At 59.3% G+C, this 21,687-nt stretch overlaps 7 protein-coding genes across 7 annotated transcripts; 3 read left to right on the top strand and 4 right to left on the bottom strand.

The window, feature by feature from the left end:
- Positions 1 to 208: 208 nt before the first annotated feature.
- SPRG_15368 (hypothetical protein) lies at positions 209 to 928 on the bottom strand (the record flags this gene model as incomplete). The annotated part of the gene is made up of 3 exons (XM_012354456.1): positions 209 to 280; positions 335 to 816; positions 871 to 928. 3 exons carry the CDS (start codon positions 926 to 928, stop codon positions 209 to 211), a joined length of 612 nt encoding a protein of 203 aa, XP_012209846.1.
- Positions 929 to 3,468: 2,540 nt separating this feature from the next.
- On the top strand, positions 3,469 to 3,783 carry SPRG_15367 (hypothetical protein; the record flags this gene model as incomplete). Its single annotated transcript, XM_012354455.1, has 1 exon — positions 3,469 to 3,783. The coding sequence occupies one exon, from the start codon at positions 3,469 to 3,471 to the stop codon at positions 3,781 to 3,783; it is 315 nt and encodes a 104-aa protein (XP_012209845.1).
- Positions 3,784 to 3,873: 90 nt separating this feature from the next.
- On the top strand, positions 3,874 to 4,731 carry SPRG_15366 (hypothetical protein; the record flags this gene model as incomplete). The annotated part of the gene is made up of 1 exon (XM_012354454.1): positions 3,874 to 4,731. The coding sequence occupies one exon, from the start codon at positions 3,874 to 3,876 to the stop codon at positions 4,729 to 4,731; it is 858 nt and encodes a 285-aa protein (XP_012209844.1).
- A 962-nt stretch (positions 4,732 to 5,693) lies between these two features.
- Positions 5,694 to 7,264, top strand: SPRG_15365 (hypothetical protein; the record flags this gene model as incomplete). Its single annotated transcript, XM_012354453.1, has 3 exons — positions 5,694 to 5,797; positions 5,845 to 6,878; positions 6,924 to 7,264. 3 exons carry the CDS (start codon positions 5,694 to 5,696, stop codon positions 7,262 to 7,264), a joined length of 1,479 nt encoding a protein of 492 aa, XP_012209843.1.
- A 460-nt stretch (positions 7,265 to 7,724) lies between these two features.
- On the bottom strand, positions 7,725 to 14,440 carry SPRG_15364 (hypothetical protein; the record flags this gene model as incomplete). Its single annotated transcript, XM_012354452.1, has 2 exons — positions 7,725 to 13,157; positions 13,280 to 14,440. 2 exons carry the CDS (start codon positions 14,438 to 14,440, stop codon positions 7,725 to 7,727), a joined length of 6,594 nt encoding a protein of 2,197 aa, XP_012209842.1.
- Positions 14,441 to 16,268: 1,828 nt separating this feature from the next.
- Positions 16,269 to 17,850, bottom strand: SPRG_15363 (hypothetical protein). The gene is made up of 4 exons (XM_012354451.1): positions 17,422 to 17,850; positions 17,234 to 17,371; positions 17,144 to 17,177; positions 16,269 to 17,092 (listed from the first exon to the last, which is right to left on the bottom strand). Exons 1-4 carry the CDS (start codon positions 17,700 to 17,702, stop codon positions 16,307 to 16,309), a joined length of 1,239 nt encoding a protein of 412 aa, XP_012209841.1. The 5' UTR covers positions 17,703 to 17,850; the 3' UTR covers positions 16,269 to 16,306.
- Positions 17,851 to 18,675: 825 nt separating this feature from the next.
- Positions 18,676 to 20,840, bottom strand: SPRG_15362 (hypothetical protein; the record flags this gene model as incomplete). Its single annotated transcript, XM_012354450.1, has 4 exons — positions 20,574 to 20,840; positions 20,487 to 20,523; positions 19,732 to 20,439; positions 18,676 to 19,680 (listed from the first exon to the last, which is right to left on the bottom strand). The coding sequence occupies exons 1-4, from the start codon at positions 20,672 to 20,674 to the stop codon at positions 18,676 to 18,678; spliced, it is 1,851 nt and encodes a 616-aa protein (XP_012209840.1). The 5' UTR covers positions 20,675 to 20,840.
- Positions 20,841 to 21,687: the final 847 nt, after the last annotated feature.

Genomic DNA, 21,687 nt, shown 5'->3' with positions numbered 1-21,687 from the left:
CCTGGAGGACCTTGGTGGCGGCGACCTTGTCGGCAATTGCGGTGCTCACGAGCTTCTCAAAGATATCGCTGCCGCCGGCAAACGACGCGACGACGTTCAAGCCCACGAGCGCATCTTCGCGGGCCTTGGCGTCCTTGCCGTTGCGGAACCGAGCGAGCGCCGGCAGCACCTCGATGATCTAGAAGGACAGTGTCAAGGGCATGCAACGCTACGAGACGCGTCTTACCTGCGTCGGGTTCAAGATTGCAGCGTCAACTTGCATTTGGAGCAAGCAGAGCATCTACAGGATATCCGAACTGAGAGGGCCTATAATTGCAGATACCATGAGACGTACCGTGCCATTGCACGCGGCGGTGACGAGCTTGGCGCTCTTGCTCGACGAGTAGGCCGCGAGCGCCACAAGGACGGGCCACGTCGGCGCGTGCGTCGTGAGCTTGGCGATCGCGAGCGTGGCTGCGTCGCGGAGGAATTTCTTTTCGCACGCGGCGCGCTTCATGAGCGCTTGGACGACATGGAGGAGCGGCAGCGCGGTCACGTCGCCAAACTCAAAGCACTCGGCGAGCGCAAGGAGTGCGTTCTTGCTCGTGGCGGACCGGAGGTTGAGACTCGCGGCCGAGAAGATGGCGAGGACGTCGCCGAGGTGCGGGCCCGCGGTCGGCGCGTGGTGCACGAGTGCCCGGCGAAAGGTCTCGATCGCCTCGTATTGGACGTACCAGTCGGCGTCGTCGATGGAGCGCAAGGCGGCGGCGACGTCGTCGCGGGCGTGCTCGAGTGGGCGCAGCTCGAGCGTCGCCAGCACAATCGCGCCCTTGTCCTCTACGGTTGAACCGTCCAGCGCCATTGCAGCGAGACGAAGGCACCACGGCGTACCGTCAATGATGTCGTCGCCCGCGGTGTGCGTCGGTGGCAGGATCGCAGCGCTCTTCATGGCAACGGCAGCAGAAATGGGACTGAGTTAAATTTAGGTCGAGCGGAAGTTGTCGTAAAGGCGTGGCCTTTCCAATTGACGTAAAAACGATAGCAGAGCATGCGAGTGTACACGCGGAAGACAGAAGCGTGCGCTGTGGTCGTGCTACAAGCTGGTCCAACACCAACTTCGATGAGCCCAATGATAGCGCCTGCACCGGCAAGGGTTAGCTATATCGGATACCAGCTTGCTACAATGGACGCTTGGCCAGTGAAGTCCAGGCGTGCCTTACTAAAGTACTGTACACGGCTCACACGCTCTTGGTAGGCAGTAGAGCATACATACCCATTGGTCGTGTGGCCGAGTCCTACAAGGCTCGGAAAGCGAGGAGACCCCAGCCCTACCCCTGCCGATGGTGAACACCGAAATACAGTGGCAAGTTGCAAGCATCCACGATCCAACTCCTTCCGAGAAAGGCTCTTGCCCATACAAGCGTACTACATGAATTATGTCAAGCAGGTGTCGAGGTGTTGGCGTTGTCGCTTGGACGCGTTTGCAAGCACCGCCCAGCGCCCCGCTCACCTGACGTTGACTCCGGACACTAGCCTCCTCCTAACCTCCCGTTTGCGCTACATGGATTACCCTATAGTGTCTACGATTGGACTACCGTTTGCTAGTTTGGACTTTTAAAAGGTAAGTAGTGTAGGTGGGTTCGGGTGACTCCGTCCCAGAGTGAGCGGCGCCGCATCTATGATGGGGCGTCTCTCCTCGCAGGCGGTCGACCCTGTCGTCGACCGCCTGTGTCAGTCCTTTGCGAGACTAGCAATTTTTAGGCCGCACCAAGATCACGTTGCCGATCGTCCTACACCGCGACCTCCAGTCGTTGACGCTGCCTCAGTCGCTGGCGTCTCTCGAGGACCTCAACAGACTGCGTAGCTTTGCCGCCAATCGCGAAGCCTGGAAAGAATCCACGGAGCTTGTCATCATGGGCCTCACCCGCGGCCACAAGCGTCCCCGCGCGACTACAGAAGAACAAGTCGAGCCCCCGCGCCGCCGCCTGCGCAGCCACGGCCCGGCGAGCGAATGAAGAAGGAGATTGCTAGTCTCTACGTATGCGAACTCTTTGTAACAACGAAGATAACGCGAAACACGTTCATATATATAAGTAGTGCAGCCCACCCGCGACCACATTGGTGGCATCTTGCTTTCACACGCCGTATTGGTGCTCAAGCTGTACTCTACAGTACATGCATGGACTGAGTGTTTCGGTGCTATTCGTCTGGAGGTTTGAGCTGGAGAGCTACTAGTACTTTGGCTGCGGTAGGGTGGCCAAGCAGGGTTCGCGCCCGCAGACACAAGGCCAGTGCATTCCATGGGTCGAATCCTGCGAACGTTTTGGCCATTGCCTTTGTTTCCGCCGCCATCGAGTGCCTGGACGATTGGCAATCGTTCCTATCATTGGAAAAAAGATTAGAAGACATTTATGTACACACATCAGTTGTAAAACATATGTACGTGCTGCACGTGCTGCTTTCGAGCAACGCAGCCACGAACCTGCGACAGCCTTGTCAGTGGTGCGAACTACGAGAATTTTGAACGCCGAAAGCGCTCATTCCGAACGATCGAACAGAACCATCGCGTCTTTCGATGCGTCGAACGACATGCAGCGTAGCAAGTGCGCCACTGATGAAAGGTTAAACTACAAAACGCCAACTGCGTCGACGACCAGTAGACAGCTCACGTTCGCCGAGTTATGTATGCATGGAATGACCTCGAGCCAAACGACGGGTTCCTTGAGCACGAGCAGCAGGAGATTCCCTTTCTCATGATTGCTTCCGTCCCCTGCTCGGTGGCATCGCGCGGGAGGAAGCGCGAAACCGCTACTGCCTCATCGAGAAGCGCTTGCCTGCCAATACAGCGCCGGTGACTTGAACAACCAGCGACAAGAAGCAAATCAAACGAAATCAAAGACAGCCCAAAATGCAAATTTTAAAAATCGATTTCGTGCCCACGAAATGTGAAAACACTGCGAAACGTCGCAGGCATCGTGTACAAAATATGGAAAGTCGCAGGCCGCACGCCACTGGGGGACCGCTGGTCGGCGCCACCCGCTTCGGTGGCGTCTAGTGACAACTACGTTGACTGCCACTCTGCACCAAAAGTGTCCCTTGGCCATGCCATCTCCGCCACCTTGAAGAGGCGCCGCCCGTCTGGGCCGCGTGAGTAGCTCTCGGGCGAGAAAGCTTGGGTGCCAAGACGGCCCAAAAGGCGCTTTGCAACCTTGGCTGATATAACCAACGCTCCGATTCCGCGAGTTGTGGGTAGTAGCTACACTAGCGGCCACACGACCGACGTCGACGGAACGCAGCGGATGCTTCTGGCCTTCGCACTGGATCGACATCCTGCACCTGATTGGCTGAAATGTGTGCCATTTCAGTGTCACCGATTGGGACAGCCGAAATCACGGCCTATGATTGGACGAGACAGGTCGGATGCCACCAAAAGATTTCCTGCATGCCGTTTTCTCACTTGATCACTTTCCAATTTGCCACCTCTGCAGCATGCACTTGGTTCAGCTCGCCCTGCTTCTTATTCTTACTCTCGTGACGGCCGCCACGCCCGCGACGGTCGACACCCAGGCAACGAAGACCAGCCTCCGAGCGCTGGCCGACGGCGCCGACACTACCTCCGGCAGCATGGGGCCCGGCGCAGCTCTTGCGATTGCCGGGTGTGTGGCCGCCGTTGTGGGAATCGCACTGATCGCCAAGGCCATGCGTCAGCGATTCACCGCCCCGAGCTCGCCGCAGACGCCGCCGCCACTCGCCATGCACAGCGACGAGTGCCTCCGCGTGAGTGCCACAACGCCCGTCCAATAGCGATCTTTTAGATTTGCATTTACAGTTAATTAATTTTACCGGATTTTTCATCGCATGAGTGATGGTCTTCTTGTGGTGCTGGCGGACGCCATGCAGATTCCAAGTGTCATGACGGTGGCGAGCTCGGGCGTGCTGCGGTCAGCCGACCTCTTTGCGCTTCTCGCTTCGTACCAAGATGGCGTCATCGAAGACGTGCTGCGCTTCCGCGTCTTCACCGAGGCCGACTGCGACCGCCTCATCGGCGGCGACATCGCCACCAAGCTCCTCCCGCAACTGCATGCGGTCGACGCCGCGCTGGCGCCTTGGTACGCAGCCGTCGGCACCTCTCGCCTTCTATCCGTTCTTCGTGACGCGCCGCCCATGCGCTACATGGTGCTGTACCACGCAGCGTACGCCGACCGCGTCGACATTGCTCGCTTTGTCCACGCCCACTATCGCCTCGAATCGTCGTGCGACCACCTCCTCGACCTCGCCGCACTGCGCGGCAGCCTCGCGACGCTTACATTCTTCCTCGCCAACGGGTACAGTGGCCTTACAGGGCACGCTCTTGACCTTGCGGCGCGACAGGGTCACTTGCACGTCGTGGAGCATATTACTGACCACACGGACGTGGTCGGCTCGACGCGCGCGATGGATGGCGCAGCATCCGAAGGGCACTTGACCGTCGTTCAATACCTCCACACACGACGCCGCGAAGGGGCAACGGTCGCAGCCCTCGATGGCGCCGCCGCCAACGGGCATTTGGCGATCGTGGTCTTTCTGCACGAGAAGCGAACGTACGGAGCAACCCGTGGCGCCGTCGACCGCGCGGCGCTCAATGGTCACTTGGATGTGGTTCGATTCCTCGTGACACATCGCAGCGAAGGCTACAGCGCGCGCACGTGCGAGGCAGCACTAGCCCATGGCCACAAGGACATCTATGAGTATCTTTCGACGCGTGCCTCGTAAAACCAGTTAGTCGTAGCGTTCAAGCACGTAGGTCGTTCAATGTATTACCGCACAGCACTAGTGCAAAGCGAATGAATGAAGCGCATCGTCACGTACATTAGACCCAGGATTTAGCTTCGTTGCAGCACTGTTGGCGTCCCCATCATCGCACCGGCAACGCCAGAGGTTCAGCGTCATGCACTGCTTCAGTGTCAACCTTGCTTGGCCGATGTGAGCGCATTTGTCACGTGCGTTGGTCTTGTCGACTGGTGCACGAGATGACCGAGAGACGAGCCTCGCGACGCTGCAACGCTCGAGGTTGAGTTTGCACACGCAGAGCACTTGTACCATCTCGCTCTTCAGCGATGCGCTCGTCGAAGATCTCTGCGATGCTAGTGACGGCCTCTAGAGTCGACGCATGGACTGTCGTTGCGTCATAAGCCATCCTCACGATCCTCTCAACCTCCAACGCACTCTCTCGCTAGTGTAGCTGAACTGGCGTGGCGTCGCCGCGTCGTACATCTTCCATTCTCACGCTCTCCGACTATCAAACTCAATTGGATCGATAATTTCCAGCGGTAAAAATCTTGCCAGCAGCAGCGGGGCATCAAGGGTCATGGGTCTGTCTGGTGCATCCGATCTTTATGTCAGACGCGTTGTCCCGCACTCCTACCCTCTACAGCTGATGAGCTTTGTCGTCAAAGCGTCAACTACTCCAGATGCTGCTGAACCATGCCAGGTCCATGGTTTATGTGGAGCGGCAAAGGACCGGAGACCGTCGCTTTCGGCGATGCCAGCACAGTTGCTCTGGTACAAAAGCTCACTTACTTGAAGCTCAATTCAAGGCTGACAGTGCCCTTGCGACCACCCGCGCTTCGGACACAACATCACTCGGCGCGCGATTGTCCGGATAAGGATCGGGCGCGAGTGATGGTCTATCCGGATAGACGATTTGCAAGGTCGCGGTCACTTTGCCTTTTTCGATGTTTGCGCCGACGCACACGAGCCTCTCGCCCGCGCTCCTCCGCGTCGTGGAAGCCCTCCTCATGGACGCGCCTTCCGAGCATGCGATCCACTACACGCGCGGGTACGCCCATCATGCGCTGCCAGCATCCACCTAAGCGCATCCCGTAGGCTCGAGCAGATCCGCGCCTACATGCGCAGCCGCCACGCGGGGCCCGACGGCGCGCCATTGCCGTTCCGCGACATGGTGCTCAAGTGGAGCGCCGAGTGGGCCGAGCACGTCGAGAAGGCGATCGCGTCACCGATTGCAATGGCCACGGAGCGCCCGATGCTGCCTTTCTTGGAAGGCCTTGTGGGCATTGACATCCGCGTCGCCGCGCGCGGCCGGCCCGACGACGCCATCTACAACGGCGACGAGTACGCGCGCAAGTACTACCCGCGCGGCAACTACGTGGCCAAGTGGGCGCTGGACGCAGCGACAACCGCGTACTTTCCTCTCGTGCGGGCGTACCCCAAGTTTACGGGCCACGAAGACGACGGCGAGCTCAGCGCCGGCGACACCACGCAAGCCGCCGCTTCGATTGCCTCGGAAGCGCTCTCAAAGTACTTTACAAAACCCGCGACCGAGACGGAATCGGTCATCTCGACCGTGAAGGAGAACGGCGAGGCGGCCCACCTCGCCGTCCTCAAGAAGGCCGACGGGTCGTTTGTCTACCTTGTTGGCTCCAAGAACGTGCACATGGCGATTTCAACCACGTCCGACATTGAAAAGGCGATCGCGGTCGGCTCGCCCAACGGCCAAAATCCATTTGCGGGCGCGCGCCCCGTCGCGTACGGTCTGTTGCGCATGCTCGAGGGACTCTCGCCCGCGAAGCGCTCGATCTTTTGCGAGTTTTTATGGCAGACACGGCTCACGGCGTCGTTTGAGCTGCTTTGCCCCAACCACCAGCACGTCGAGCTTCTTGCCGTGCCCGACGACACGCCCGTGCTCTTTGGCTTTTCATTCCCGACGCTCGGGTCGCAGGACGGCGTCGAGATTTGCATGAACCCGCTGCTCGGGTATGCGCTGGCGCGCTACTGCGGCGTCCGCACCGTGCAGTTCGACGTGGTGCCGTACACGGGCGCCGAGTTCAAGGCCGTGCTGAGCGCCATCAAGACCGGCTACCAGACCGAAGGCAAGGTCAACTTGTATGTGGATGGCTCGGGTGCGGTCATTGGCCTCCAAAGTACAAGACGGCGTGGTACGTGAGTTTGCGCGCGATCCGCGAGAAGGCCAAGTCGTTCCTGGTCGCGGTGCTGGGCAAAAGAAGAAATGACGCCGGACGAAGCGCTCGCACTGACGCACAAGCAGCTCGAGAAGCGGTTTGTCGCGATTACGAATTGGCTTCAGCTCGCAGACGCAGACGCGCAGGCCTACTGCGACCTCGGCAAAGCGTTTGTGACGTACGTCGCATCGGTGCGGCTCGCGAGCTGCGATGGCAACGCCAGCGCGCAAAAGACCGTGCAGCACGACGTCACCGATTTGTTTCCCGTCGTCTGGAAAGAATTTCTCGAGGCCACGGACCGATCCGACCGCATCAACTGCGCGTGAAGTCGATAGTTTCTAAACCAAAGAATCTGTGTACACTACGAGAACCACCTTGTGCTTGACATCGATCGCATGGCACGAGCGTTCGAGTCGTGGACCGTGGTCTTGTGACAGGTTGGTCGTGCCAGTCGACGACTTGTGACCCCATCAGGGACTTCATGACGCGTGCTTCGCACAAGTAGAAGCTAGGACGGACGTATAGAGTCGTGCGAGTGTACAGCACCGTGGAGTCGAGCGTCAGTAGTAAAGAGGGCATGATTGGCTCTCCGGGATTCGACGGCGACGAGAGGTTGAGTCGAGATTCGATAGTGAAAACAAGGGCATGACTAGCTCTGGGGATTCGACCGCGACGAGAAAGGCTACTCCAAAGTGCGTCGTCCTCCGATCGTCTTGCGTACAAGAGAAAACGTGTTGGGCAAATGTGCATGTATAAACGAGTGATATCAAAAAACACAGTGGCTGCTTAAACGTGCTGGCCGCCGTTCGCGGGCGAGTGCACGAGGTGGTAGCTGTTGGCGTTCGACTTGGAGCGTGACCGCGAGTGACGGCCGCGGCCAAAGCTACCGGGCGTGCGCGAGTGGCGCGAGCTGCGGCGGCGCTCCGTGCGCTTCTTGTCCTTGCGCATCTCGTCGCGGGTGCACATGAGGCCGCTCGACGCGCGCGAGCCCGCGACAATGACAAAGAAGACGGCGAGGAGGCAGCAGCCCGCCAGCGCAAAGAGCCAGAGGTACGCCGTCTCGGTCTGCTTGTTGAGGCGCAGCTGGAGCGACGCCGCGTTGAGGCCGAAGAACACAATGTACAGAAAGGGCACCGCGAGGAACCGGCCGCTTGTGTGGAAGAGACCCGCAATGTTGACCCAGAGCACCGACGTAAGGCCGAGACCCTTGAAAAAGTAGAGGAACGACATGACGAGGCTCAAGATGAGCTTGCGGTTGCCATTCTCCAGCTTGATGATGACAAACTTGTCGTCGGCGCCGAGAAAGCCGGCAAAGAGCGCCACCGCGAGCAGCGTAAACGAGAGCAAGTTCTTGTGCGGCGTCTTCTCAATGAGGAAGAAGCTGATGAGCACACCAAACGCTTCAATGACGACACAGTTGGTGAACATGTGGTTGTTGTCCGCAAAGCCGTTGAACGTCTTGCCCACGAAAATGTTGAGCGAGTTGGTCGAGAGCGACAAGATGATCGTCAGCAACAACGCGACCACAAACTTGTACATGCCGCCTCCCGCCGCCGCTTCCGCCGCCTCCTTCTTCTCTTCGCGCATCTCGCGGAGCTCGTCCGCGTTGTCGGGCTTTTGACGCAAAATGCCGAGAGCGGCTTCGCACTCTTCGACGCCCTTGCGCTCAAGAACCCACTGCGGCGACTCGGGAAACATGTTCATCATCGGCGTCATGATCGCGAGGATGACCGCGCACCAAAACGCCTGCCAGACCCAGCCAATCTCGCCCGCAGAGTACCACGACGCGAACGCCGTGCCAACGACAAAGGTAAACGCGAGCGGCAGCATCGTCTTGCCACGCATGTCGGCGGTCGAGATCTCGTAAATGTAGCACGTGACCGTCGGGAGGAGGATGCCGAGCGCGACGCCCATGAGCACGACACCGAGCATGAGCATGAGCTTGGCCGAGCTCGACGTGACCGACGGAATGATGCTCAGCGCCAAGCAGCCGCAGCCCGAGAGGAGACCCGCAATCACAAGCGTCATGCGGCGACCAAGGAAAAAGCCAAACGCACCCGCGAGCACCGAACCGCCCACCATGGCGGCAATCACCATGTAGGTCGTCGAGCCCGAGCCCGTGCTGACCGCAATCTTGTACGTCGAGAGGTAGCTAATGTAGCCCGGCGACATGTCGAGCGTCGTGAGGAGGTACAAGAGCCAGCCCGACGAAAAGCCCGTCGCGCCACCAATGGCCGCCGCCAGCGAGAACGCGTGCTGCGACGACGCCGAGAGCACTTTCGAGAAGCCTTCGTTGTACATCATACGCGTCTGGATCGCGTTCATGAACGGGATGCAACTCAGAATCATGAGCGGGATGAGGAGGCACGCGCCGAAGACAAAGTCGAAGAGGAACGCGAGCTGCTGAAAGACGACAATCCCCGCAACGCCGCCGGCCTGGAAGTTGAAGACGCGGAACATCTCGTTGATGCCGTACAGGCCCGCAATGTACCCAAAGAAGATGCTCAGACTCTTCTCCCACGCCTCCGGGTCCGCGTTGCCGTCCTTGTCCTTGGCAAAGAGCACCGTCGACGCAACCACCAGGTACGCCGTCGAGAGCGCGACGACGAGGAAGAAGTAGACGGCCGCGCGCGCCACGGGCGACGCACCGCGCATGCCCATGCCGACACCGTGGGCGACACCGAGGAGGACGAGCGACGCGCCGACGGCCGCGAGCACGAGCGCAATCTTGGCGGGTTCGTGCTTGAGCGTAATGACGTACCACATGAGCAAGAAGTGGCGCGACTCGCGAATGACGACTGTAAAGCGCGCAATCATGGCCGACCCGTGCATCTGCTGCTGGTCGCCCTTCCACCAGCTGATCCAGCCGCCCGTGTGCACCTTGTCAATGTCCGTGTCCGACTCTTGCATAAACATCCACTTGCACCACGCGGTGATGTCGGCCTTGGACTTTTCGTAGTCGAGACCGTCGGCGTTGAAGATGAAGGGCGAGAGCAGCCAGAGCACCGAAATCGACCAGATCGCAAACGTCTGCGTGCCGTACGCTTGGGACGTGTCCTTGTACTTGTTGGCAAACATGTTGGTCGGATCGCCGGCCACTTGGTCGCGGTTGCCGAGCGTAAACTCGCCATACGCCCAGTACACAAAACAGAGGCCGACGAGCTCCCACGCCTTGCGGTAGTGCGAGTTGGCGTACGCTTTGTAGAGCAGCACAAACGTCTCGCGCGTAATCTTGAAGCCACGACCCGTCGCTTGGTACTTGGCGTTGCCGTGGATAATGTTGTAGTCAAAGTAGTGCATAGTCGTGCCGACTTGAAAGACGAAAAACGCCGGACCACCCGTAAGCACCATGTTGACAAACTTGAGGAAGCCGCGCCAGAGACCCATTTCGGAAAAGTAGACGCAAATGAGCGGCAGCGTGAGGAAGAGACCGGCCTGGATGAAGTACTGCGTGTTCATGACGTTGGCGAGATCGTAGTACGCGCGGTCGTCAAAGCCGTAGATCGAGTTGTTGCGGATGATAAACGTAGAGTTCATCTTCTCGACAATCTGCTCCTGCACGCCCGAGAGCGCGAGGTAGACCTTCGAGTAAATGTACACAAACGACGTCACGATCGTCATCCACGTCGCAAAGTAGAAGCCCGTGTGCGAGTAGTACATCGAGTTGAGCCGGAAGAAGTCCATGAAGGCGCCCATGCGGTACGCCTCGCGCGCCAGAGACGTCTCGCCGGCCCCGTTGGCAAGCTTGCCCTCGAACATCGAAATTTGCGACATGGCCACATCACGACCCTTGCCGCACTGCATGAACTCGACGTGCGTGACGACACCGCCGCGCAGCGTCGTGTTGAAACCGGCAAAGACATCTTCCGACAAGTTGATACCCTTGGACGCCTTCGAGACACCGCCGCGCGTGAGGCACATGACCTTGTCGAAGATATCGGGATGGCCATAGTGCATGCGCACGTAGAGCGGGTCGGCGAGCACGCGCTGGCTGAGCGTCACAAACACGAGCTCCTGCCACGACTTGAACTTGGAGAGCGACGACGCGTTGCCCGTAAAGATGTGCTCGCGCATACCGATGATGCTGACCGGCTTCTTGGACGGGTGCATGTCGGCCGTCACGAGCAGCTGCGGCATCTTGAGGCACTCTTCAAAGTAGTGCTGCTGGTTCATGTCGATCGTCTGGAGGAACTCGCCGCGCGTAAACTGCAGCGCGTTGTTCTGGTTCTCGGGCTTGCCTTCGCCGAGGATCGGGTCACCGGGCAGCTCGTAGCGGTACACTTCAACAATCTCGTCCTGCTCGGCCTTGATGAGCACCGTGTCAAAGCGGTTGCCGTTGCTCGTTGGAATCGTGTCGACGTACGCGACGCGCAAGTTGGGGTACGTCTGCAGCAAAAAGTCAATATCGTTGGCCTGCTGCATGTTCTCGGCGCGGTGCTTGCCGTAGACTTGGCAGCCGCAAATGTACGAAAACTTGAGGCGGACCATGTCTTCGAGCTGCTGCTGCTTTTGCTCGGGCGTGCGGTGCGCGCTCGACCCAATCTCGAGCCAGTGCAGAATCTTGATCGCGTCTTCGTAGAGCATCATGCCCTGCACCGTGCGCGAGAGCGTTTGGCCGCGGTACGACGCCCAGAGACGAATCTCCATCGGAAACTGCTTGATCGCGGCCTCGACCGACGACACGTCAATGCGCTCCAAAAAGTTCTCCCACTCTTCCGGGTGGATCGTAATGAGGTACTTGAGGATCGAAATGTTCTTCTTGACTTCCTCGCCCTTGTTGAAGATCGGGTGGTTCTCGAGCGGGTTGTTGAGCTCGTCGAGCGAGTAAATGACACCCTCGCTGTAAAACGGCGTCACGACCGAGAACGAGCGCATGTCACGGATCGCGCGCAGCTGCGGAATGTCCATCAAGAGCGACTTCATAAAGAAACCGAGGCGGCGCTGGGCCTCGGCGCACTTGGGCATCGCGTCCGGCTTGTCGAGCGACATGAGGAGGTACGCGCGCGTCGCCGCACCCATGGCCGTGTCGCTGTGGAAGAGGTTCACGAGCCCACGCGACGCGTACACGTACGAGTTGGCCGGCTGCACAAAGTTGACGTTGGCAAACTTGCCGCCAATCGCTTGGTTGCGGCAAAACTGGCGCAGCGCGTTGAAGAGGTTCTCCGTCTTGGCCACGAAGTTGCGGATGATGCCCATAGGGTGCACAGCCGTGTCCGGCAACACCGGCGACGGCGTGTCGGGGTCGGGCAAGTCGAGGACAGCCTCCAAAAAGTCGATCGCCATCGTGCGCACGTGCAAGAGCGACCCGACGTCAAACGACTGGAGAAACGCGCCGTCGCAAGCGCACTGCTCCATCATGCGGAAGGCCTCGAGCACCTCGACGTCGTCGTTGCCGAGGAGCGCCTCCATGACATACATCGACGCGTTGAAAAACGACTTGACGGCCGAGAGGCAGTCGTTCTTGACGAGCTGGATGCGGAGCTCCGAGTCGCCGCGGCCGCCCTTCCCGAGCTTCATCGCATACGTCATGGCCTCGCCGAGCTTGCCAGCTGAGAGGAAGACAGGCTCAAAGACTTCGCCCGTGTTCTGAATGTCGTACTGCAAGATGGCCGCCTCCTTGTCATCGACCAAGTCGCCTTCGCGGAACGAGTTGACGATTTCGTTCCACACCACGACAAAGCGGAGCATCATCTGCGACTGGTAGACCGCGCTGACGCTGCCACGCGAGGCCTGATCGCCCATCTCGGCCGCGTCCGTCGAGCGCGCGAGGACCGTCACCACCTTCTGGTCGAACAGCTGCGGCGCAACGCGGAAGGCCTTCGAGAGGTTCTCGATACCGTGGATCTCGCCCGCCTTCATGATCGCGCCCTTGACCCAGCCAATGAGCGCCTGCAAGATCGTGAAGTAGATCTGCGTGTCGTAGTTGAAGATGAAGACGACCGGCGCCCAGAGCGCGACAATGATGCCCATGTTGTGGAACGACGAGATCGGCGAGTTGTACGTGAGCTTCATTTCGTAGATCGCGAGCGACACGAGCATGAGCGGCGAGATAAGCACCCAGTACGACACGGCCGTCTTGGCCACCCAGAGAACAATCCAAAAGAGACCATACTTGAGGCGGTACGAGAGCGGCGGCGCCATGTGCCGGCCCGTGTAGCACGAGTCGCCTTCGCGGATAAACTTCGAGCCGAGCGTCCGCGTCGGGCCCGGCGCGATCGACTGCGAGATCAGAATGAGCGCACCGGGCGCAATGTACACGAGCGAGGCCAGCGACAGGTTGGCAAGAATGTCGGTCGCGCCAGCCGATGGGACAGCCGAGACCGCCATGAGACCAAAGAGACCGAAAAGCCGAGGTTCCAAATCAAGCGCAGCGTGAGCGCAAGACCGTACGTCATCGACTTGGACGACGTCGCCGACGTCGACCGGCGGTCCACGAGGAGGTTCCAGCCATGGCCGACTTCGAGGAAGCACTTGAACGCGTTCAGGATCGCGTGCGATCCAATGAAGACGACGCCCGCCTTCTTGACTTCGCGCGTCGAGTACGGCGAGACGACCTTGCCCATGGTGCTAAACTGGTCGAAACCCGACTTGCCACCGTTCGGCGAGATCGTGACCACGTAGTTGATGACCGCGAGCCCGATGAGGAACATGATGTTGAAGTGGAAGATGCGGTAGTAGTTGAGGATGAGCGTAAAGATGGACCGGTGCTCGAAAAAGGTCTTGCCGTGCGTCTTGTGGATCGTCTGCGCAACTTGGTCGATCGCAATTTTGAGGCAGCCCTTCTTCCAGAAAAACTCGTTGATGTCGTCGTAGTTGCGGACCTTGGTGTGCTCGTAGTGGAGCCCGAGCGAGTTCTTCTTCTGCATGACCGAGCACTCCTTCCAGATCGGACGGACAACGGCCTGGAGGAACCACTGTTGGGGACGGCGCTCTTGGTGCTGGTCGTCCTGGAGGAGCGACGAGAGCATCTGGTGGTACAAGTAGCAAAGACACTCGGGCATGTGGCGCAAGTTGGCCGACTCGCCCCAAATGAGAAAGTAGAGCATGAGATCCATGTGCAGCGGCGACGTGAGCGGCGTGCCCGAGAGGCGCTCGGCGTACGCGACAGGCTTGACGCCGACAAAGCCACACCACTCCTTGTAGTTGCCAAAGAGCTTGGTGTGCAGCAGCTGCACGTGATACTGCGTGTCGGCCGTGCCCGTTCCGGCGCGCGCAGCGCAGTTGGCCAGCAGCAAGAGCACGTGCTCGCGCTGGTTGTCGACCGACCCGTCCTGGAGGCCGAATTTGTTCTGCAGCACTTCACAGCAGTAGTCGATCGAGCGCTCGTCCTGGAACTCGGCCTGGTCCTGCTGCGGCAAGACGTTCATCATCGAGAGGCGGTTGCCAAACCGGTCGTTGGCGTCTTGCATCATGCTCTGGCGCTTCGTGTCGGACTCGAGCTGGAAGTAGTTCTTGGTCGCACGGCGATGGCCCGACGGGCGCGTCGCATCGCTGTTCTGCATCGCTACGCTCTGCTTGTCGCTAGGGGGTCGGCAGAGGAAGTCGAATACTGGCTTTTCATGTACGTCGACGGGAAGGCCTAGGGTAGCATGCTTCCATGAGCTTCCGCGCTCGCATGGTCGACCTCATGGAGGGAGCGCGTCTACCTTGCTCGATCGGACGGGTCGAGGTGGGCCTACGGCGTCGGGTAATGAAATAGACTGTGCGACTGGCTGAACCTCCGGTTCGATCTTCCGCTCAATTTTTAATTTATTACTCACGCGATTAAATACAGCGCTCTCATACAAACACCAAGAGACACGAGCCCGCCCTTTTTGTGTGACACGAACCGGCCCGGTTTTTAATACGAAACTGGCTTGGTCCGCTGCGTCGTGCTCAATGGTTATTTTATAGCTTGGTATTTGTAAGGATGATCTTCTTTCGACAATTGTAATTTTGTGGTCGGGAGGGTGGGACGTGTCTCGGATCCGCACAAGTGCGATTCGAATGCAACGTATACCGGTACTTAGTGGGACGTTGGATAGTTACAAAGGCTCCACGCTCGGTTAAGTGCGCGTTCGTGCGCCAGTCGGTTCGGACTTAACAGCTAGAAAGTGATCGCAACGGACGGGAGAGCGCTCGGAAAAGAGAGTCGTCGTGAGAGTGAACGCGATCGAGAGGGGCGCCAACTTTTAGAACTTATAGCTACGATAGAACAGATATACTGGACCTTGGTTGATGGTTGTCGATGTTGGCCAAGTAGGCCCATGCAGGCTCCATGCAGGCGATGATGGCGTGCGACTATCACCTGGTATTTTCAGTTCTATTGGTATCGGCATCTGCCATGCGGAAATGCGGACGTCCATGAACCTACGCTACGGTACCGGTCTGGCGCTTGGTCCTGAGAAACGCTGTCCAAGCCCATGCAATGCGGTGGGCCCATCATGGGCGAGATCGAACGAACGATGAGCCAGAGACAGCAACGCGCGTCCAGAGCCGTCCGTGCCAACGTCATTGGCGCCAATTTTTGAGTGTTCGTGATGGTTGTCGGCCACTGTTTCTTTGAATCATTGTGGCGTGGATGTGCGTCAAGCGAATATCCCTGCTCTTGATGTGTATCCTGGATGGGTACAATCGGATCATGCACAAATCAAAAGGCAGGTTCGACCACGTCGTCGTCGTTCAAGTCGGCACGTCGTTGGCCAGCGTTCGACTTGGCCACGTCAAGTTTCGACGGGGCAGTCGTCTTTTGAACCTTCGATGGAAGGTACACGAAGAATCGATAGCCCCATTCGAACCCAAGGGGATTCATTTCCTCTTGTCGAAACTATTAGCCTTGCGATTAAAGTTCCATCGACCGAATCGGATAGTACACCGCTGGACCACCGGTGTTGGACGACGCACTGGACATGCATGCACTGACGCGCTACACATCAGTTTTGCACAAGCCATCTAGAAGCCAAGGTGGAAGCTTGCCCGGGACTCGTCGCCGAATACGTTGCCAGCACCAACCTGCGCAAAGTGCCTCCGAGCTGGAGCTGCCACGTCGATGAGAGTGTGTCGAGGAGAGTGTATCAAAGAGAGTGAGTCTGCGTGCGTGAAACCAACGCTGTCGAACGGCGTGGCGCCAAACCAGATGCGATCGTAGACACGGGTGGGCGACAGCGATAGCTACGCTACGCCATCGAGGGTCGCCGCCGCCATCTCGTCGGCCAATGATGCTACTCGATTCCCTCTCCACTGCAGTCTCTGCGTGGAGGCCCGAGTCCTCGGTGCGTCGGATGGAGCACAAAAAATCCAGTGGCCAGCGACCGCTCCCAGTTGTGGCGGTCGTCAGCGGCTGGCGTCACTGCCAAGTCGAACACAGAAATATAATATTACACGTCGTCTTAGCCGATCGTCGATCGTCGCCGGCCAAAGTCGAGGGACGGGCGGTCGCTGCAGAGTGGGAACTGAAGGCTCAGCGGCATCGCACAGCGACCCGAGTCGGGCGCCACGGTCGCAAAAGGGTTCTCCATCATGTACTCGTCCATGGGAGTGTCGCCCATCGGGCCATAGTTCAGAAGCGGCGGGACGGCCGCTGCATACTCGTCGTCGTCGTCACACTCCATCGCTACATCATCAGGCTCATTGGCGACGACATGGCTCCGAGCGTGCTGATCGTACGCTTCATCCGACGGCGGCGGCGGCGGAATGATCGTCGGCGGGTCGACCACGAACTGGACGCGCTTCATATCGAACGTCAAAAACACTTGGTTGGTCCGGTCTGTCGCCGAGAGCGGCCGCGTGCGCTTCCTTGACGCGAGCGGCCGCTGCGATGGCTCTTCGGCAATGTCGACCATGGCAAACGAGTCGAGGTTCTCGGCCGAGTGGCGGTGCGACGACGTCGACGACGACGACGACTCGTCCTCGACCTGCGACGTGTCTTCGTTCGTGTCGGTCGAGTTGGAAGCCACGCGGTTCGCGGCCTCTGCACGAGCACGTGAGGTCACGGTTCGCAGCGCGGGAGGCCTACTGTGGGGATGCACCACCGACTGGTGCGTTTGGGCAGGCACGTCGAGCCGGTACGACACGAAGCGGTTCAACAGCGTATTCGTCTGCAGCAAGCGCTCGTCGTCGTGCAGCCCGACCGTTGCGTGGAGGCGGCGCAGAATCTGCTCGCGCGACTCAAACGTCTACAACGGAGGATGCCATTAGCCGAATGTTGTCATAGTCGATGTGTGTACCTTGAAGCGGTACGAGCGCGACGAGACGCCAAACCTACACATCATGGCCATCGTCCACTTCATGTCGCGCGAAGAGCGTCGTGGGTGTACCGTAGTTGGGCGCCGTGCGTGATGAGGGTCGGTCGAAGGGGCTCGAGCTTCTCGGCGTCCATGAATGTGCCGTGGCAAGAGCCCAAGTCGACAATGTAAGCTGAGCCGTCACTGTGGTGCACCAAGCAGGCGTGCATGCTACATGCATCCACGTGAGCATACATCGTATCATGAAGGCGCGCGCGTACCGAGAAATGGAGCAATGCTCCAAGACGATGTCGCAGACGAGCGCGTTGCGGCCAAACACAAAGTACGACTTGGTGTCGACGCTCACACTCGCAATGACTTCGTTGAGCTTGAAGACGTCGATGAGCGCGACCGATGCAGGCTTGCGCGACGCCGGGAGGGCCCACGCCGGCGGCTGGAACGGGATCGAAGGCTTGCCAATGCGCTCGAGGTACCGGCAGCTGCTCTTGAAGATGCCAAGGTCGAGGCGGGGCAAGTGAAGCGACTCCATGTCGTTGGCCATCGTGGCAGAAGAAGACGTATGCGATTCGGTCCGGGTCGGCAGAGGTCGCCGGCGGCGTGGCGGGTCGGGTTCGGGCGTCGTCGACGTCGGCGGGCTCGTCCTTCCGCTGTACCCGCGGCAGTCCAAGAGATGAGGAGGAGTCTCCCGATTACACCAATCGCCGTGTAGTAGCCAGCCAGTGTATTAAAATGCATCCACTGTCTTATATTAATATCCACTTTGTTTCTGCTTTCCATAGAAATACGCATATATTAAAATAAACAAGGACAAGAAACGCAGCCGCGCCGCCAAGAAGGGGCCAGTTGCCACTGCACCACGTGGCGAAGTTTCGAGGGGGCACGTCCCATCTTTTATTTTATTCTTATTTGGTGTTTGTATGCAAAGGCATTGTATTGCATCGAAGCGAGGGCCTTCGACTGAGAACGTGTGACATCACCGCCCGTTACGCGCGCCGGTTTTCCAACAGCCGATTCCAAATGTGTTTAAAACACACCTGTTGGAAACTCATTGACAGGGTCATGTCAACGGTGGCGCAGGCGAGCACGACGATGGTGGGCCATGGGCAGGGGGGCTGGGCCATGGGCAGTCCATGGGCTGGTCGACGCGCGTGGGACGAGGTCGTCGATGCGAACCGAGTATGTCGCTGGTGGCACGAGGCTGGCGCGTGCACTGGGCAATGCCAAGATAGCCCCCGCCCAAAGTCCTGGCGAGGCCATGGCGCGCCGCGTTGGGTAGACGAGCCAGCTACAAAAAGAGGTAGCAACGGTCGGCGTAATGCCACCTCGGCTCGGACGTGGCATGCAACGACAGCAGTAGCGCGATCACGACAGTGTTACTCGCCATGGTTGTGTAGAGGGCGCACTGAGGACACACCCACGTCCGGAGATGGCCGACCCAGCGTCGGGCAAGGGCAGCAACGACACAGAAGAACGTCGGGTATTAATGATACAGGATGTTGGAACTAGTGTGGCGGCTACGCAACGCGGCCATAGAGCGGCGGCGGCGTCTCGAGTGGCAGGGCCTCGCCGAGCATCGCCATCTCGACCATATGCGGGAAGCGTTTGAGGATGCGGGCTTGGATGCGGCGGCCGCCCGACGTGTTCTTCATCGACGGCAAGTGGGGTGCAATCGCGTGCACGAGGCAGAGGCAGTGCTCGTCCGAGGCCACCGAGAGCGCGCGCTGCACCACATAGTTGGCAAACTGGTCTTGGAGCATGCGCTGCATGCGCGGCGACGCAATGAGCTCCTTCACAAACGTCTGGCGCAGCTCGTACGGGGCCAATTCGAGGCACTTTTCAACCACGTTGGACGAAAACTTTTGGACCGAGAGCTCAAAGAGGTGGCCGACGCATTTCGCCATGACGCCGACCGTCTCGTCGCTCGGGCACGCGTCGAGGACGTACTGGACCACATAGTTGCCGTACGGGTCTTGCATGAGCTTCATCGCGTGGCGCTCGACTTGGGCAATCACCGCGCGCTTTTGGCGCTCGTTGGCCGCGTCGACGCAGCGCTGGAGCACGCAGCAGCCATGGCGGTGCGTCCCGACGACGGTGCAGTCGGCTGCGACCGCGTCAAACACAAACTGGTTAAACTCGGCCGGTAAAAACTGCAGCGCGCGCTGAATCACGTGGTTCCCGTTCGAGTCGATGCAGAGACGGACCGCGTCGTCCTCGAGCGCCGAGACGATGAGCGAGGCGAGCGCGCGGTCTGTCGCACAGACCTCGACCACCTTTTGCACCGACCGCGTTCCGTGCAAGTTGAGCGCGGCGGCGACGAGGTGCGCAGCCACGTGCTGCACAATCACGAGCCGCTGCGCGTCGGTCACGCGCTCGAGAAGCTTCTGGAAGAGGTAGTTGCCAAACGGGTCGACCATCATATCGACGAGATGCGGGACGGCCTCCGTGTAAATCACGTCGCAGAGGTCCGACCGGCCGTCGAGCTGTTCTTGGAGAAGCCGGCACCCATTCTGGTCCTTCGACTAGAAGCAGCATTATTACAACACATGTGCGACGGGTCATGCGTGCGATACCATGGCGTAGACGCGGCCCAAGAGGTCGTCGACGGTGAGCGCAACGTTGGGCGAGAGCTCGGGCAGCGACGACGGGTCGAGGCTGCTCGGCTGGTGGCCCGTCGGCCGAAAGCTTGGGTACGACGCGTACTCGTCCTCAAACGACGCGGCCGACGACGCGGTCGACGACGGCGCCGTCGGCAGCTGGTGCGCAAACTTGCATTTGGTGCCCATGCGGCAGTGGCCTTGGGCATAAAACTTGCATGGCTTGAGCGGCGACTTGAGCGAGTCAAAGAGCCCCGATGTCCGGTTCCCGAGCGGGAACGAGCGCGGCGCGGACCGGGGCGCACTCGTTCGAAACGACGACGGGTAGCTCGGGAGCGGCGGCGACGGCCGCGACGACCACTGCTGCTGCGACCGCATCGACGGCGCCGACGTCGGCGCGTACGACGCCGTGTACATGGGCGCCGGCTCGGGCGCATACGACCGCTGCTGGTACCACGCGTCCGTCGTCGACGTCGTCGTCGTCGTCTCGGCGCTACTCGGCGGACCAAACGTCGCGAGCTCCGGATTGAGGTAAAACTGCGGCGGTTCGTCGAGCGTCATGCGCAAAAAGTCGTTGCCGAGGTGCTGCGACGGACTCTGCGAGAGAAACATCTCGATGCTGTTCTTGCGCGGCTTGGGCAGACTTCGCGGCGCTTCGTCATAGTAGGCGCGTCGCGGCGGCTCCTACAGACACACGTCAACGTCGCTGGCTTATCGTTGCCATGACGTACCGGCTCGTGCAGGCGGGGCATCGCGCCGTCGTAGCTCCTATCCACAGGCAACGTATGAGAGGAGGCATGCGATGCATGCGTGCGCACCGGCCGAGGAAGTCGAGGTCGTCGTAGAAGAGCGAAGCCATTGCGGCGGGCGGCGACGGCGACGGCGGGCGGGACGACGAGCGGGGATGGGTGGTGTGCATGATCTTCTCCAGCAAAGGTTGGCGCGGCTTATAGATACAGTGGCTATGGTACAACAAGTCGGTGGCGCCGTCCCTGACGCAGCGAGCAGTGGGAGGAGCTCGGCCCTGCCAATTGACTTTGGATATGTAACCCTCGCTTCCATCAATCAAATCGCGGCCCCACTCGACTGACTTGTTTTGACACACAACGCGATCCGCGCGTCTGATTGGCTGCGAAAACCAACGTGTTTTTGTAGTGCCTACAAAGCCAGTGATATTTTTTTGAAATGTGAAAATGCATTTAGTGTACGCACACTATTTATAGGGAGAAAGACGCCACGCCCGTTCCGCCGCAACGCGTGGGACAGACCCACGCAATGTCGGGCACGACCAAGGGTCCATACAAGCTTTTGAGGGACCCTTGGGCACGACCGATGCTGTTACGAAGCACCGGGTACGAATAGAATGCAGCGAGATGGACTAGGCGGGACAACATCATCTTTGGTGGGCTCTGCAAGGGGCCATCGAAAAAATTGTTGATTGCCCCGTGGCTTTGTGCAGAACGAAGGCTCCCTCGGTCACGACTGCGCCTTGCGACGGCTCGCACTTCTACATTGCATTGCATTTATAAAGCACAAAAGACCGAGCAATGCATGCTTTTCTGGGCGATTGACCTGTACTAGCTTCACACGCCGTACGCCGATGCTGCTGCGTTCCATGACTCCCAGCATGAGCTAGCACGATCGCAGAGTACCTTCTTTCTACCGTTGTCGACGCCATCGCTCGCTTCCTCGATCGAGTGCACGAGGTTGAACGCTTTCTCCGTCGGTCGGCGCAGAAACCCTACCCCTATAGTATGTACACACGTGTATTTATAAACTAGCACGCAGATCTGATTTAGGTCGAAACTCCTCTTCATAGTACTCTCGATGGAGCGAGATGGAGGGTGCTAGCAACGACGTCGTGGTGCTGCAAAGCTTTACACCGCGCCTCCAGTCGCCGCGCACCGAGACCCAGTCGACGACTTGACGGAC

The sequence above is a fragment of the Saprolegnia parasitica genome (genome assembly GCF_000151545.1).
Source record: "Saprolegnia parasitica CBS 223.65 unplaced genomic scaffold supercont2.162, whole genome shotgun sequence".
Classification (NCBI taxonomy): domain Eukaryota; phylum Oomycota; class Saprolegniomycetes; order Saprolegniales; family Saprolegniaceae; genus Saprolegnia; species Saprolegnia parasitica.
The sequence above is the reverse complement of the archived record's forward strand: the minus strand, read 5'-3'. Positions and strand labels throughout refer to the sequence as shown.